The sequence below is a fragment of the Fulmarus glacialis genome, unplaced genomic scaffold, assembly GCF_000690835.1.
Source record: "Fulmarus glacialis isolate BGI_N327 unplaced genomic scaffold, ASM69083v1 scaffold16227, whole genome shotgun sequence".
Classification (NCBI taxonomy): domain Eukaryota; kingdom Metazoa; phylum Chordata; class Aves; order Procellariiformes; family Procellariidae; genus Fulmarus; species Fulmarus glacialis.
The window spans coordinates 23,471-42,068 of record NW_009221418.1 but is presented as its reverse complement, the minus strand read 5'-3'; the positions used below and the strand labels follow the sequence as shown (position 1 = coordinate 42,068).

The following is an 18,598-nucleotide window of genomic DNA, read 5'->3' as shown; positions in this document are numbered from 1 at the left end:
GATTAAAATCTAAATACAGCAAGCAGATTGTTTAGACAAGCTACAGTCTGGAAATACAAAGAAAACAACTGTGAAATATAAAAAGGATGAAGAATTGATTGTAAACAGGGCCAAAATTTTAAACAGGTTTGAGCAAAAAGCCATTTCACTTCTCAGCAATAGAGCAAAACTGCACATAAAATGCAGTCAGATTTAATAATGACAGTTGCTGCTTAGCTATGCTCTCTGAAGTGCGTTTCCTTCCCCAAGAACAGCTCTCGCACAGCTTTACTACGACAGCATTAGGAAGTAAACAAGTCTGATGTACACCATGCTATGCTGATGCAGTCTCGCACCTTTCAGGTTTCTGTCACTTTCTTTGTTGCTCTCCTAACTAAAAATAAGAACTGAACTGCAAACAATCCCAAGCTGCAAAACATCTATGCACAGAGCTCTGCAGCTCTGTAGGCAGCATCTACATGAATCCCATGAGCCTGTTTCTCAAGTCACACACCACCAAAGGGTTCCATGCACTAGAACAAGACCGAGAATATGCCCAGAAAAGGCTTCTTATCCCGCTTAGTTCACCAGTCTATCAAGTCAGGTGCTTCAAAAGACACTTAGAAGGACAACAAATGCAAGGACAAATACCAGTACCAAGTGTGCTGTGAGGCTGTTGCATGCAGACAAGAGCCCAAAGGGAGAGATACAAAGGGCAACGCTTTCACAACTTTGAAAAACCCATAGATTCAGTATCTCCCCCAAACAGATTTCACCACTAAATTCATCTCCAAACATAAAACGTACTTTGATTTATTGATGGCTCTTTTCAGCTTCTTCTCCAGTTGTTTCATCCTTCCCATGGCGGCATTGTATTTGGCTGCAGTCTCCTTGTGAACCAACTCACTTCTCGTTTTGGTCTGTTCTGCCTCCATGACCTTCAAGACGGAAAAAACAGGTTGAGTGGCAAGACACAATGATCCATTTCTTAATTAACAGCATCTTCATAATCTCTCCAATCAGCTCATGTCAGGAAAGTGAGGGTATAGAAAAAATTACTTTCAATGAACCTATTTAAAAGTCTTTCCTGAAAGGAGCAGCAATGTCAGATTTGCAAACACTGTGTTAATTATGACAGAGGTGTTGCAGCTTCTTGCATAGTATCTCTTACAGGAAGTTCAGAAGAGCCTCAGATGTTGGGATCATCCATTTTTTAACCCAGTTAGACATTCAGGAGCAGAGCAGCTCTACCAGAAGTCACCCAGTTACATTTAACAGCGTTGTTTCTCTTCCCCTCCTGCTTCTCTCACGGGAGCCTGCCTGCCCCAGCAGGGAGCCGGCAGGCTGCTCAGCACCCAGCCGCAGTCCCACCACTCTGGAAAGGGCTGAAAACCAACCACAGCGGTGGGAGGACTGAAATGCAGTTCAGCCTGAATCACCAGTCACCAGAAACCAGCACGTCGAACGACTGCCTGTTCGCAGAAGGCCAGGAAGCCGGCTTTTCTCTTAAAACAGCTGACCAGCCTCAAATCACGGTTTCAACATCGAAAATGCACAGAGGTTCGAGCCCTGAGCTGACACCCCTACCACGCAGATGGGGGAAGCTGTGCTGATGACCAGCCCGCTATCCAGGCAGGTAGATGTTTAATGCGCAGCAGTCCCAGGCCCAGCACGTCAGCCGCTCTCCACGGCCAGCCCCAGCCTTCCCCAGCCAGTCCAGCTGTAGCCCTGCTCACAAGCTAGCAAATTCTTCAGGCAATCATTTCTTCAAAGCTTTATAAGCAAATGCTCGCTGCCGTGGCATTTTGCAGCAATTAGGAGTCTACAAAAGCAACAGGAAAAGTAAAGGTCCCTCCATGAGCTGCTCTGCTGGTATCCCATAGTTACGCTTTGCCAGTAATTCTATCCAGGGTACTTTTACTGTGCAAATTTGATATGTCAGCGCTGTTAAGTCAGAAAATTTTTCTTTAATGCACGAGCAGTCAAGATCCAGACAGGGAGGTAACTGATTTATTTAAAGTAAGAAAAGTGGTGACATCTCTCACCATTGGTCTGGCAATGAGGAGGAAGCAGGCAGTTTTCAGGCTCCCTCTCTCGCAGCTATGACGGTATCCATACAAAAAATGGCAGGACTTGGTTTTCTCCAGTACAGTGGATTACGAAATGTCTCCGCTGTGAAACCAATTACTCCACAACTTCAAGCAAATTTGCTCCAACTGGCCCCCACCACCAGAACGTGCATCTGAACTCTCAGATCCAGAGAAAGAGAATATTCAAGGTATCTTGATTTTAAATAACCTCACCCACAAAGCTCTAATTTCTTGAAAGCATCCTAGCCCGCAGGCTGAACTGAACAGAGAAAAGAGCATAGTCAACTTTGACTTGCTTGGAGTGCTGTTCCTCTCAGGAAAACTGTCGTGTTGTCTGTTCTGATGCCTAAATGAAAGTGTGAAAATGCTACATGCCAAAGCTGAACTGCATCAGCATCAACTAGAAGCTCTGGCTGGCACAACTGGAGGCCACGTTTTGCTCATCTGCACACACCACTTATTATTAAACAAAGAAGTTGCTACAGAACTTTAAACTACAAGAAAGAAAGGTTTCCAAAGGCTCTTTTGATTAGATATAAAATAATATACTCAACTCCAACACCCTTCAACTATTTTATATATAAATAAGGCATCCACTTTCGAAGAAAGGTCAGAAAAATAATCTATCAGATTTCATAACAGGCTCTCTCCTGCATCCTGAAAACAAGCCTCTTATCTTGAACAACTGTTCAAAGGCTAGGTTGAGACAATGACTTTCCCTAGTCAGACAAGGCTGGTTTTGCCGTGGAAGTGTCTTAAATTAAAATACAGTCTCCAAAGACTGCACAGAAGCTGGTTTGCCTTCTTTGTAGTGTGGCAAAGAAACTGCAATTTAAAAATGCTGGAAGCTACAAAATAATGAAGCAGCTGGAATTTGCCAATGCTCAATTAAATATCAATCGCATCCATTCTTGGGGCAAAATTAGCATCAACTTTGATATTTGTGATGAACCACACGATAAGTACTACCAGCATCAAGGGTCATAAAGCAGGTTAGGTATCCAGTATCATGTTGATTTTGCACATCTTTCACATCAAACATCACAGAAATGCTGAACCCTGCAGAATTGGGATTTGAGGATGACAGATTGTAAACACCTCAAGATATCTGACAAAATATGGAATTTGCTGCCAGCCATATATACCCACATTCATTATGCTTTCCAGAAAGAAAAAAAAAAAAAAAAAAAAGGTTGCATACTTCATCCTTCTGAGAAATCAGTGATGTAAGGAAAACCATCTCCCCCCACTCCCTTGTTTTCCTATGGGCATTCTGTCATCTGCTCACATTGCCCACACAAATCTGCGGAGAGGCCAAAGACAGCCTGTCCCCTTCCCCCGGGACAGCGGCTCAAGGTGCACGCCTGAGGCTGAGGACAATACCTGGAAGACTGTGAGGTACCTCTGTGGAGATCCATCACCTGCCAAGATGCATTTAAGCACTTCATTCAGACAAGAAGAAACAAAAAGATCATCCACCCCTCCAAAAAAGCCACACGGCCTTTAAATAGAGAAGCTGTCTATCAGGGCAGGTGGACAGAAACAGACTGCAAACCATGCTGCCAACTCTACATCTGTGAGGTCCAATGTAAGACCACCTCACCTTTTAAAAAGGTCTTAGAAGACCACTGAAAAGGCTTGTGTGGGAAAGTACTTTTTATCAGACCTAATAATAAGGTTGGGGAAAAAGCAGTCTTATATCGACTTGTAAACAAGCTTTTGGTCACAGTTACCAAATAAGCTGTTTTGTCTAATAAAAGTCACTGTGCTTCTACCAGCAACCTTGCCTTGTTGATGCTCCTAAGCCATCACAGATGCAACAGCATCACTTAGAAAAAGGCAGAGGTAAAAGTGAGGATGACACCTCTTCAAATTAAGACTGCTCAAGACACACCTCTCCTCCTTACGTTGTAGCTGCCATTCATACCCTTGGGGTGAGCAGGGGACGTACGCTTCCACAAAAACATCCAGAGGGGGTGAACTTCTAGGATGCCCACACATTCACTGGCCATTTCTGTAGCCCACACCTGTCCTTAATTACTAGATCATCTATTCCAGGCAGAACTCATTCTCCCAGGTAGCACAGGCTACAAGATACAACTATGGGAAAACAAAAACAAAACCCCAACACAGGTACCAGTAAAGTCCTCTTCTCTCCTTCCCTACCTTCTATTTCCAACCCAGATGTCTGGGAAAGGAAGGTCGGAGTAGAGTATATATTTCTAGTGAATAAGCCTGTACAAGTAGCTTTGTTCCCCCCAAAAGATTTGCATGATCTGAAGTCAAAGCTGGACTCCAGGCAAAATTTCAGTAACAACAACAGATGCAAAAGAAAAATTTATCAGTGAAATTAAGCAAAGCTGACCATCTAAGCCAATGAGAATTACTCTGGACAACTGTTTCTTTCTCAAAAAAATTAAATTGATGGCTCTTCTAGGGGAAGAATTAGAAATAAAAGAGGTAAGAGACAATGCAAGATCAGTAAACCAGGAAGACAGAATCAACAACACAAGGGATTGCATTTAACCCCTGCATTTCCAGGGTGAAGTGACAGAGAGATTAGGGCAGGGAAGGATGTGGATATTTTTGTTGTTTCTTTCACAGACTTTTCTTTTCCCCCTTTCTTCTCCAAGTATTTCTATCTGCAAGAAGTCTTTCTTCTCTCTACACCACGAAAGCACCCACGCATTTTACACTGACAGATGGTACTTGACGGTGTAATATCAAAGGGAGCTTCACAAGCCAAATTAAACCAAGAGGGAGCATGTCTCCTCCCTCTTCACTCTCTCCCCATCCCTTCTTTTTTAAAATGTCTCATGATCAAGAGCCAAAACATTTCTTCTCCCTGCCAGAATTTATGAACTGAACATATCTCAGGAAAGACTGTAAAAGCAGAACCTTTTTAAGACTGCAGATTGCATCGGCAATTAGAAATTAGCAATTTCTCTTGAAATTCATGAAGATCTTCCTTTCTGCTCCAGCTTGTCTCAAACTTGAGGTAACACATCTGTCAGCACTTTCCTTTTGTACGCATATATGAATGATTTTCAACAGGAGTATAAAAGTGAAGATCCCTCTCCTTCATCCCTCCAAAATTCTCCATCCTTTGGCCCTTTTATAGCCCTGCTCTCTGCATCCCAAACTATTATAATTCAAGGTACTAGCAGATAGGCAGCACATGTTTTCCCGAAAACATTGTTTTCTCCAAATTTTAAAGACAAACTGCAGTTACCAAAAATCTGGTAAGCCAATGGCTAATAGTGAACAGAACTTTTCTTCTCCAGGCAGCTCAAGAGCTCATCAAACCTGTCTATATGCAAGCTAGGTGACTACATTTCCATTATAATCAACAGAGAATTCATCTTACAATGAACTTGCCCTTCTGGTCACATGAATTGCTCTCCAGATACCATCAACTTACTGATCAGACCTCCTTTGACTATAATGGAAGTTTAGGCAAGTAACTGGGATGTACAAAGTAATATTCTATAGACACCTGAAACTGATGAGCTAAATCCCAGCCTAAGTGTCATTACACTTACCTCAGATCTGTGGAGAAATGGACATTTAGAAAAAAACCACAGGAATTTACCCCAAAATACAGGTCAAGTTAAGAGTAGAAGCAGGTAAAGCAGCTGCCTGACTTGCAGGATTGCATCACAGTCCTGTGCTTCACCGTGGTCAACACACAGCTCAAGCACAGACATTTACAGGGATTAGTTGCACCTTCCCAGGCAGGCGGCAGGCATCCAGCTCCTATTTAGGCACCCAGCTTCCTTTGGAAACATAGCTCAAACTGCAAGGTGAAAAAATTGCCGAGTGACAGCCTGTACTCCCTGTACCTATTCATGCTGGTCCTGTCTGCTCCGCGAATAAAAACATCTTCCACGTGTTATGCTTCCAGCCCACCCAGGATAAGCAAAATTTCAGTAACTCTCCCATTTCTCATCAGTTTAATCATATGATTTTCTACATCAGTGGCTACAAAAGCCTTGTTTACAGTAACCCGTTAGACTGTCACATTAAAAATAGTGTTAATAGCTTTTCAGTCTATGAAGAAATCAAAAAGCAATTACAACATGCAACCCTTATCTCCATTTCCTCCCAGTGAGGGTCTGCAAACAACATTTCCTGTTTGATACTCTGGAACCCAAGTCTTTGTCCACATCCATTGGGTCAAGTGCAGAAGTAACCTGGCAGTATTTCCATACATGCCTGTATTAAAAATAAGTGTCTCATTTGTTCTCTTGCCTACCCTTTTCCTTTATGCTCTCTGTTTGCATTGTCAGCTACTAAGCTGCTACAGGGCTCAGGTTTTGTTCCAAATTTCAGATTAATTCAATAAAGCCTGCCACCTATGCCTAAGAATAGCAAACAAAAACACTTCACTCTTGCCTGACATTTCAACAGAGAAACAAATGAGTTAGTAGCCTACTTCTAACATTTGGCAGAGGTGCTTTTCTGCACTTGATTCACTACTGTACAAGGCCCAGTGCAAGATTATTCTCCACCCAGTACAACCGTATAAATACATGCCAAAAAGCTAGCAAATCCAAACAACTAGAGTGCAAAAACTTTCTCCAAGAGTGATTTTATATGTGGAAGTAGAGGAATTCTATTTCTGCCTTCACCCTCAGAAACAGTTTTTTTTCCATTAGTAATTTCTAATGTAATTAATAGTTAATGATCTGAGTTAACAGCAACACTGTGGCAGTCAAGGAGAACTTTTGTTCTAGTAGATCTCATCCTCCAACCTGTTTTCATTCACAGCTTGGTAGGCAATGATGATGTTTTCTGCTCCTTGAGACCCCAATTATTCTGTTTACCTCACTGAACGCTAAGCACTTCACTAATTGCATGCACTGAAGCCAAGGAAGTATTCACTCTGCTCCTAAAGAAGTTATAAAACTCAGTCAAGCACTCCAAACAAACTAATGCTGGGTCTGTTCAGTCAGGATTTCCAACAGCATTTTCACTCTTCTTGGCTCTGGTCCTGGCCTTAAGACCTCCAGTAAGGCCAATGAAAAATCACAAGACAAACTTCCATGTAACTCTTTCAAAATCTGCTGTACCCTGGAAAGGTGCAGATAGGTGCTTTCTGGGAACTGAGCTTACCTGGACTATTTTAAGCACCAGGAAGGGTTGGGTAACACGCTTTCCATTCAAGGAGCCATCAGCTGCTCTATACAATCCAGTCTGTGCCTAGGAGATTTTATAACTGCAGTAAAGAAACCTAAGGTTCCTATTTACTGTTTAGCTGTAACCACCAGAGACATTATGGTTTGAATCCGTCCTCCGACAAGCAGATATTCTGCATGCAGTGATGACACGTGTCAACACCACCAGCATGACTCCACCGAACACTGTCAGCAGCCATCTTCTGCTCTAAATTACTGGGTTTGCCCATCTCAGGTGTACTCCTCTTGCAGACTGTCAGGGAAGGATTAAGGGTTGTAGAAGGACACAGGGATCCCTTTGAAATATCCAAGGAAAAAAGGAATCCATCTGAACTCTCAAAATTGCTAGCATTTCTTTCCTCGCCCACCCCAACACAAATTTCCATTATGCCAGCTAGAGAGGTGGCTGATATGGGGTTGCTATCACTCTCTACCAGATCTCAGCAGTTTAGCAGTCAGGAGCTCTAAGCAACTCCTTGGATGTTTCCAGTTTTCTCACCTATCTATTCTGAGAATCAAAAATTGTGTATGCATTTCTGGGCTTTGCTCATATTGAACAGGGATAGCAACTAGGGAAAATGACAGCTGCTGGTGTCCCGGCGCACATGCACTGCAAAGGTGGGGCTCCCTTCAGAAACACACAGAGGTTACCAGATCTGCAAATACCTAATGATAACAGGGACAATAACACAAACAATACCCTGGAGTTTGTTTTCTCTTTTTTAACATCTCTCCCCTACAAACAGCCAACATCCTTTTTGTTCCCTGTTTCTTCTTCAGGCAGCTGGTTTTTACAATTCACTCTGAAATAGAGGCTTTCTTATAACTGAGGAGCTTCTGCAACAGAACAGAACTACTGCATTGAGGACTGCAAGACAATACAAACATTGTATGACACGCTAGCATACTTGGAATAGCAAGTTCAGCTTCACTGGCATATTAAGGGAACTCTGACACAACAAAGGCTTTTAACTTCGATTTTTGGTTCTTTCATGTTAAAAAAACAACTTTTCTGCCTTTTTTTTTTTTTTAAATAGACAGGAAAAAAAGAGATACGGCAAATGACAGAAAAATTCTTCTTACTAAAATGAATACCACCTTTCATTGTTAGACAGCGCCTCTCTTCTGTAGATTTAAAAAGACTTCACAAAGGAGGTAAGACCTTGTCTAAATTTGAAAGTTAATTCAGGATAGAGCAGTGTGCAAGCTTAAAACGCAACACACATTTTTGAGTAATTCTACATTCAAATACACGTTTCCGAAGCGAAGTGCCTTGTTCAACTTACTCCTTACTAAGAACAGATTATACTAAAATTGGAACATGTCCCTGTTTTTCCAGAGTAAGAGTTTCCATAACATGTGTATTCAGGAATAGCCATCCCCATGCACTTATTCTGGCATAACTCCAAATGCAGATATGCCTTAAGACATTGTTTATCCCTATTATATAGGTGGTAATTTTTTTTCTTTAGAGAGCTATTCCACTAGCTACTAGCACAGCCAGATAGAGAACTGCAGTTGTCCCAAGGCCCAAATCGTTTAATTTTAGGCTTCATAATTTTCTGTAGCTTCATTTCCTACATGTCATGTATCTGGACCAATACAAAAATTTGGTCTTTCAGAAACTAAGGTTCATACACCACTGGAGAACACAAAATATGGAAAAGACAGATGCTGAGGCAAGTTTTTATTACCCTCTGAGTAGCATGGTTGAGCATCTCTTGCCAAGCAGAGTCAAACTGACGTTTGTCGTCTTCCAGTAGCCTCTGCTCAGCAAGCGAAATGGTCTCTTTCGCAGCACGCAGCACTTCAGTGGCCCTCTGAAAATCCTGAGTCGCCCTCTGAGCTTCCAGCTGTGCCTAAAAAAGAGAAGTTGGGATCAGAGACAAAGGAACATTCACAGTCATGTTTAGAAGATCTACCACACTAATCCCGCTACTTTAAAACACCACACCAGCATTACTGTTTCCCAGCCTTTTACTTGGAAGTGATACATATTTCCTCACTGGACTAAGCACTGCTAAGACAGCAGTTCCCACCCAAACAGGTAATTTGCAAAGAACTGTCTCATGGTGTTCATAGTAAAAAAAACGCACAGCTGATGGCCTACAAATAAGCACCTGGCTGAGAGATAAATACCTTATGATGTAGGTTTAATCATTGAGAAACAAAACAAAAGAAAACGCAATAGCAAACTTGTAGCATGTCAAGAATACATTGAGAATGGCACTCCCTGAATTTAGTCAGGGTGGATTTTTATCTGGTGCACCATTAATCACACTGAGGAAATGTTTTGGGAGTATTACGTTGCTATAAAGCATAAACAAGTTTTCCGAGAAGGTGGCTGCTAATTCTTTGGACGTTCTTCTACTTTGCTATCGCTGGGACTCAACTGGTACAGCAAGTAGCCAGCACACAGACGCTAAGGTAACCAAGGGAATTTGCAATGCATGTAAAACACAGATAAAGGCCCTGCTATGTCCGTTGGAAACTGCTGCTTCTTTTCAGCAAAATAACACAAAGTTTGAGCTTGAAGGAAGCACTTTCAAGTGCCTGCGCGGAAGCAGGGGAGAACACACGTCTTCTGGTGAACTATATGGTTCTTGCTGTGAGAGCAAAGACTCCTCCAAAACAACATATGACCTTCCCAGCAAAGCAAGCACAGCTTAGAATCAATGAGCTGTGATCTCTTTTATTCTGGACCAAAAAAAATTCTCCAAGACATTGCATTTACAGACCACCTTCATCTCTCCTGAAGGTTTTAGTAAGGCTCTCATGATATCCAAATCCCACTCTGAACAGTCCTCAAGTAAAATGCTCACATCCCATCTTGCAGGCTGGAGTCACCTCCATTTTTGACAGCTGAGCGTCAGCCCTCCAGGGTCCCTAACGCAGCAGCAAGCCCTTGCCTATTCAGCCCAAAAAGGGAGAGCAGCCAATAAAGCAGAAATAATGCCAGCCACACTGCAGGTTTCAGTAGTACTGTGGTGACAAAAGTCGTCACAGAGTTCACAGTCTGCAGCATTGCACTTTAGTACCAATGACGAGTCTTAAATGTTCAAAACAGGTGATACTACATTGAACAGACTAAGACTATCCGTAAACAAATTGCTGGTGTTGGCTGGGTTTTGGTTGGTTGGTTGTTGGTTTTGTTTTTTTAATAAGATAGAGATGTCCTCTCTTTTTATAGATATCACTGAATGACTAGCAATTTTAACATTCAGGCTTTCAAACATGCGGCTTTCACATTGTTTTCCTTCATCAGAGATTTTTAATTTCTGAAGCTTTTGTGTTCATTTGCTGTCTCTTAACTATATCAGCACTTTACTGCTCTAGAGCCCTTTTGAGGTTGACGCACAAATACCTTTTTTAGTTCAAAAGTAAAATCTTTACCTGAACTTTTGTACATTATATATTTCATAAATTTCTATTTAAAGTAGTATTTTTGAGCTGTTTTGCACTGAAAACACCACCCTTCAAATGTAAGCTTTGAATTAATTGAACATCCAGCACTGTGAAGACAGTTTTTGTTTACACTTCAATGATTTTTTTTTTTTTTTTAAATAAATGGGAATTACCCAGTTTATACATATGGGAAATGTCTTTGACCAGACATGACTGACAGAACAAAATAGTGAATAAAACTTTACATGTTATGATATACAGAGAAGGAGTCTGAGGCTGAAACAGGGGAAAGGACTCTCAGATACAGAATATTAAATTGAGGAAAATGAAGTCTTATGAAAAAAGGAGAGGTTCTAGTGTGAGGAAACGGTGGTCATTTGGGAAGTGGCTAAAAGTTCCTGATACAAAATGGGAAATAAGTAGAACAATGCTGCATTTCTCCAGCAAACAGCTGGCTACACCTCCTCAATACCAGCTGCATCACATACTTTCACACTTGAGACACCACAGTGATTTGTAAAGGTAATGGAAAAAACCCTTCCCTCCCTGCCCCGTGGCAGGGGAGACGGACTCCTAATTTAAACACAACTCTCAAAAGGAAATAAAGCACACTAAGTTTCCCTCACAATGTCCTGAAATAGCAGCAAGCTCTTCTTACTTCCTCCCCCCATCCACTTCACCCCAAAGTGACCGTGGAAAAATAGGAGTTATGTGTCAGAGGTCCTTCAGTGACTAGCTGGAGAGGGAAATCCAAGTCATCACAATCAGTGCAGTAATTTCCTTCCAACCAAGGTCCTTGATGCACTTCCTTCTGAAGTGGCTGCTGGTGTTTTCCGCAGAAGAGAAATTCATCTAACCATGCCCTTTGCTGCTTTCAGGCAGCTTACACCACACCACCCTGCCTAAAGCCTTCGTGAAGAGCCAGGGCATTAAAGTGTTAATTTCCATGCAGGATCGCACATCCCAAAGCAGCACAGAGCTTTGGGCCAATATTAGTGGATGAACAGCATCCTGGTGTAAATTCATCGTTAATACGGCCTCTTAAAGTGTAAGAAAAACCCCACTCATTACATCTCCTTACCACCTCAGTCACCAGCTGCCTGTTTCAAATGTATTAACACATTTTATAAATTCAGAATAAGCCTGACTAAAGAATATTTTAATTTAGCCACTAACTAACCTAAACCACGGTACCCGCCAAGCACAGGAAAGCCATCTGAGGATCTTAAAAAAGGCTCAACCTAACCTTCCAACAAAGGACACAGGAAGAAGCCTGAATCTTAGTCCCCAAAATATCCTCTGCTGACTTCTCCGAAAATTCACAACTTTTTTTTTTCTTCCAGTAAGTTTGACTGGCACTAGTAAAGGGATCAAATGCAAATAAAGGCCAAAAGTTTTCCACAAAAATAGTTTGAGATGGGATTTTAAAGAGTGAAATAAAATGCAAGACTCCAGTAAGAGCCTGCACCAAGTACTGCAGAACAGTGCTGAGGATGTCGGGAGGAAGAGCAGGACTGATTTTCATGGAAGACCCTACGAGAGGGAGCCAGGTCCCAATAACTTCCAGGCAATAAGGCCATCAAAGCCTAGCTCCAGTGAAGGCTTCAGCTCCATGGCTGCCCCGCTGCAGGAGCGGGGCTGCCCGCGCAAGAAACAACTGACAAACACAGGAAAACAGACTGGCGACCCATTCCTAGCACAGGCAGAACCGCACCAGCAAGTAACTGCTTTCGAAACTCTAGTAAAACCAGATCCCAGGGGCAATGCGAGCACAGAAGTACACAGTTTTCTCACCGTAACTGCATCAGCACTTGAAAGTTTCTGTTGGCACAGATACCCAGTTCAGGGATCAACACATTTAAGCCAGCAAAAAGTCTGCAGAGCATTAGGAGCTGAGTTACTAAACCCCCACGGAAAACAACATTTAGCGGTAGCTTGCAGTACTAGTAGCTCTTCTGATGAAGCCTCTAAAGCACAATTGGCTGCACAGCAGGAAAATATTCTTTATGATAAGAAAACCAGAAGCTAGATTTACAATTCAGCTAGATTTCTACTTGCACCTGGACCTGTAGGACATTGAGAACTGAAGCTGTTAACAGGCAGGCCCATAACTCTGGCCACATTCAGCTTCATGCCCCATAACTGCGTGGGCAAATGGAAAACTGAAACAAAACCGTACTTAAATACTCTCTCCCAGCTGTATTTGTTGAATGCTACTCTGCAATGGCAGTTTGGAAACACTGTTTTGGAACACAAAATGCTTTTTTGTTTAAGCTAGTCCAAATAGCAATTTAGCTTCAACAGTTATCTGAAGTCAGACTACAGCCTTTTGTTTTAAGCAACTTAGTGAAAGCCTGGGAAACAAAAAAGCCAAATGCTAGGGTAAAGAATGATACATTAGTCATTAGAGAAACATCAACAGGTTTGTGGTTTTGCCAGTGTGAAAAAGGATACTCAAACACTTTTTAGTTAGTACAGTTACTCAATAATTAGCCCTCATTTAAAACTCCCTCCAGCTTGTTCTGCACCATCACTGACAGATTGCTCTCACGCTCTCAGTCTCTCCCTGCAGGTCACTCAGTTTGATGGAAGAGAGAGTAGCTGTGTTCTTCATGTGTTTTTAAAACCATAGAGAACAACGGGAACTCATGTCTCCATCCAACCTCCTGACATTGCGTATGAACATCATCATTTTAGACAGTGGCTGTTTCTCTCAAAAGACCAGAATTCAAAATTCAAATGAATGGCTGAAAACTAGGTTATTTTGCTTTCAAGCACAAACTGGTGTTCGAGTTGAGAGAGGTTTAGCCCTGGGGTAACATGAGGGAAAATGTACTAGGGATGAGGACAAAAATCTCTGAGGGAGGTTGGAGGCAAGCGGGATGTCAACTTTCTGCCTGTCACTCATATAGCTGGTGCTTGATGGAGTCTACCCAATATAAAAGTGAGCATCTCTTTCAAAAAAGTCAGAAGGAGCTAGGCCAGTGAAACCCCTTACTGAAAACAAGAAAGCTTTCACACCTTAGGAACTGGGGAACCTGTGCCCCAGCTCCCACTGCCACAGTGACCGGGGAGCTCGTTGTGCCTCATCATCAGTGCTTTCTGCCAGGAAACTCAACCGCTGCAGACCCTTCCCCTATTAGCATAAAATACAAAATGGGACCCCTTGAGAAATGCAATTAAGCAGCCACAGAGATCTCAGCTAAGGAGACTGTTAGAGCAGTCTCTGTCACACACCATCCGCACAGAGTGCCAACTCTTTCTGCCGTTGCGTTCATCCCTCCTCTGCAACTCAGTACTCTACAAGCAACCTGCTACAAACAAGCGTCCCACAACAGTAAATCTCTTCCCTACAACAAGCAGCGCTCCCAAGAGTCCTGCTCTGCCCACTCAGCCTCCTCTTCTCTGCCTCTCCTCATGGCTGAGAGCTTTCTCTTTGCCACTATCCACTCTGTGCTCTTCCGCACAGATGATCTCCTCTCACCAGTTCATCTGTCACTGATGACCCTGGCTCCAACACGCACTGCCCCAAACTTCCCAGCCAGCTCCCAAAGACTCAGAGGTGACACGCAGTAGCAGCACTTGCAGAAGCAAATGGAGCACTGCAATATAAAAAATGTCAACTTTTAAAATAAACAATGACGTAAAATTAAAGGGGTGCTGACAGGGTTCGTAATTGCAAGCTATTAACGTATTGCTGAAAGGAGCTCAGTCCTGACAAATCCCTTTTGGGGGGATAAAAGCTGCACCCTCATGGGCAATCTTGTGCTTAGTCTACACAGGGCCTTGCACAGAAGGGAACCATGCACAACAGCTGGATTATGTTGTTAGCTAAAGATAGTGACAAAAACAAAAAAGCTAGGCCATGGCAAGCTAATAGAAGAGAACAAAACCAGGCACTTTTTAAAATGCAGTCATTCTTCTGGAACTGGCAGCAGCATACAGACAGATTTTCAGGCCAGCACAGACACATCTGCTTGTCCACTTTCAAAAAAAACCCTGTACTCTTTAATTATGAAATACAATTTTCTGTTTAGTCCACATAGCTTTTATTGTCCCAATCCCCCTTTGTAGTCAGAGCCCTTGCCCAGCTGACCTAAGAGAGGATTTTTCGCACCCTACCGCACATAGCTTGAATCTTCTGCGTTACCATCGACCAAGACATATACTCCACTTCCTCATTTCATCTAATCTCCAGTTTTTGGTTTTGTTTACGTAGTTATACGGGACTGCACAATATCACAGACACCAAAACACGGTGCAACGCAGCTATAGCATTCCTCTGAGGTTAGCTGACATCTAAGGCACCCTGGTAGACACTGCCCAGCCTCTGACCCATAAGCACATGTGCATGCAGCTAACGGCCAAGCCAGGTTGACAGAAATAGATGCAGAGGGTACATTTTGTGGGGCTAAGCCTGCTACAGAATTTCTCCCTTTAGTCAGCCTCCCTCACCAGAGGACCAGACCACAAGTGCTGGTAAATTCATGAAAAGGGCATCACTAACACAACCAGCAAATTTCCCATTAGAAATGACAGCCAGCAAAGATCAGTTATTCTCAAATATTTTAAAGATTGGTTTCTCATTTAGCCAGGTGAACCTATCTCATAGCATGCTGCCAAGGTCTTGACACCCACTTTCTTTCAGCATCTCTGCGCTATTGCCAATAGAAGGCATGAACAATCTCTACAAAAATCGCTGTAAGCTGGAGCGTGAAGGGAACACACAGCTGCTGCTAAGAACAAGGCACCGGCACATCATGTGCTGGCCCAAGGCCTTTGCTCTAAAAAGCGCTTGTTTGTTAATGTGAAACCAATGTCTCTCCCACTCATTAATCTTTAAAACAATAGTTTAATTGCTACCAGCGAACACTTACTTGCTCACTACCAAACAGATAATGATTAACTGGTTTCCAGTCACACTGTTCAGAAGGAAGCAAGTTTCAGATGTTTCCATTCTGGCCCCCTCTCATTCATTTAACAACATCCCACGGTTAATTTGCTGTGCAAAGTACAACAGGGAACGTGTTTAAAACAGGAACTTTCCTCCACCAGTCGCCCACCAGAGTTGCTGTAGCACTGCCTGCCCTCAGGAATCACTCTGATTGTGGTGACTGCACTGCAGCATCCTGCACAAGCTTCTGGCAGGGATGAGGACAGCAGGATCACCGCTGCTTGACCACAGCATACCTATCTTGCCCACCACTGCAGTGGGCTCAGTAATTCAGAAGCCTAAAAGGTGAAGGCAGTAAGCACTTGCTATGGCATTCACAGTAACTGCTGAGTGCTGCTATTTTGGCTCGTTTTTCTTAACCTGTTTCAATACAGCTGGCAGCCAGTAACAAGAAGAGCAGCCCAGAACATCAACACAAGGGCCGGTAATGCTCAACATCCTAACAAGAATCTTGATACCGGCACAGCTGCACCCCCAGCAAATCTGCGGATGATACTAAGTTAGAGGAGGTGGTTGAAAAGGCAAATGGCAGAACCTCAACCCAGATGGATCTTGTAAAACTCAACTGGGCCAAGAGAAACCTCACAAGGTTCAACAAGGAGAAGTGTGGAGCCCTGTGCCAAGAGAAACCTCACAAGGTTCAACAAGAAGTGTGGAGCCCTGCACCTGGGGTGGTATAATCCCATGATCAGCAGAGATAGGAAGTTCAGCCCTGCCAAAAAAGACCTGTGTGTTACAACGGGTGCCAGGCTGAAAAAGTGCACTCTCGTTGCCAGTAAGGCAAACTTACTTGTCCTAGGCTACACTAAGAGGGCCACGGCTGGCCAGTCATGGGAAGCTATCATTCCTCCCACTTCCATGCTGGTGAGGTTGCGCACTGACTACTACATCCAGGCTCCCCAGTTCAAGAGGGATGTCAAGACAGGGTCCAGAGGGCTACAATGACTCCTACAAGGAGTGCTGAGGGATGTGGGCTCTTTTAGTCTAGCAAGGAGGAAACTAAGGAGTAATCTAATTAGCTGCCAGCTAAAATTTGAAGGGGAGTTGCAAAAATGACAGAGTTGAACGAATGTTTCTCAGCAGTATTGGATGGTGTAACATGGAGCAACAGCCACAGACAGCAGCTTGGAAGTTCAGGTTGCACATTAAAAAAATCTGTCCTACCAGGAGGGCAGTGTGACCCTCAGACAGGTTACCCAGAGAAGTTATAAATCTCCATCTCTGAAGGTTTTCAAGACTCGGCAAAGCCATGGTTGATGCAATACAGCATGGTTATAGTTCTACTTTGAGCAGGAGATTAGATAACCTCCAGAGGTCCTGTACAACCAGCATTTCTATCAAATATCACCATTTTTTCTTACAGTTTATCAAAAAACAAAGAACACAGTTGCAAAAAATTTGCAGTGATGCTGACTGTTCTCCTAGATTCTCAGACCCAGGCATTTATTTTCTTGAATAATCAGAGTAGTGATGCAGTTGTGGGGTGGGGGTTTTGTTTGCTTTTTTTTTAAGGACCATGACCTTCCTTTCCCCTCTCCCTACAGACTAAAAACTCCAAGCCAAACCAGAACTGAGAAGTAATAAAAAACAGAAACCCCTTCTTGCTATAGGCCATGTACAGATGTTTATAAACAACTTACAAAATCCAAAGCCTTGGGAGTGATCTCATTTTGGCAGATCTGTGAGGCTTTTTGAGAGCTATATATTAATCTGTGATGATTGTTTGCATTACTGACAGAAAATATAGTCTCTCAAGAGTCTGAAACACCCTTGTATTCTTTAAGCTGCTTATTGAAAAGCTATAAAATTGTATACAGGTTAAAATTTGCTTTTCAAAAGCAGATTTGAAGATTTTTATTTGGGTAGAGAAGGCAAAGGGGAGGAGAAGGTGAAAATAAGCCTTGCCAGAGCTTTTTGGAGCACCAACCATTTCCTCCCTGCTGCATAACTGATCAAATGCCTGTGGAATACAATGACCAGATGTCCCTTAGTCTCTGCTTTTGATTAGGTGTCTTGTTCTTGTGCTGGGCTTTTTGGTCCCATCCATGCATCCATCCCTCCTCTTCTAATAGCTTAACTGTTATGGAATTGACCTGACTCTTGGCACTGTTTTATTTTCGGGTAAACCTGTAGTCTATAAAAAGGCCCAGGAAATCAGAGTAGACCTACAAAGCATGTTCTGAGAGACATCCAGCTCTGTGCTAAAGTTAGGCGATATGTGTAACTCCCTTAAGACAGGATCACAAGCTACATTCCACGGGACAAAAAGTTTAGGGCACAACTAGCATCTCACTCCATTAGCTACTTCTATTACCAGCATACAGCCCAATATACAGACAGTTGGTCTCCTCAAAGACAGAATCCCACCTCCCTTGTTTAGGAGCTATAGAAGGAAATGAGAAAGAAAATATCTAAACATACAATTTCCTTAAACACTGTTAAGACCAATCCTGGACTGCACCAAACGATCAGCTGCCAGCCCTCCTCTGTTCTCTGGTGGCTCCCATCTAGGCTGTACACTAGGATCTCGTGAATCGAGGGCAAGAATATCATCTCTGAGCCGATCGTCGCCACTGTGCATTCAGTCATTTGAAACCTACCAGACTCCTCGCTGTTTTTAATCAATCTAGCTCTTGCCTCACAGGAATAGGGAGGTGATTCTCATTTGGGCACAGAGATTGTATGGGAGATACTACACCAAGACTTTTGGCCCTCCTTCGTTTTTCATGAGGTTGTTGTGAGATGCTGGTCTGCTTGGAGTTACTCACACTAATTAACAAGTCTATGGCACCAGAATATGACAAATTGTTCATCCTAATACCATCCAGACACAGCCTTCTTGGGCACTCACTGCCATCTGCTTGTTAGTTGTGCACTTGTTTGTGGCCAAAATTATAAAGCTGCTGCCTTCTGGAAGAGGGGATGAAAGAATATGTCTTTTCTCTCCAAGATAAAATATCTTATTAAGAGAGAAAAATATCAAGATAATCCTC

The 18,598-nt window shown here is 42.9% G+C and overlaps 1 protein-coding gene across 1 annotated transcript in view; it reads right to left on the bottom strand.

Moving 5' to 3' along the window:
• SH3BP5 (SH3-domain binding protein 5 (BTK-associated)) overlaps positions 1-18,598 on the bottom strand; it is a 51,511-nt gene that overhangs the window by 11,218 nt on the left and 21,695 nt on the right. Inside the window, exons 3-4 of the mRNA XM_009581115.1 lie at positions 8,941-9,105; positions 787-917 (exon numbers count right to left, since the gene is read on the bottom strand). Of these exons, the coding sequence (XP_009579410.1) occupies positions 787-917; positions 8,941-8,964 (155 nt within the window). The 5' untranslated portion in view covers positions 8,965-9,105. The remainder of the gene's footprint in view (positions 1-786; positions 918-8,940; positions 9,106-18,598) is intronic.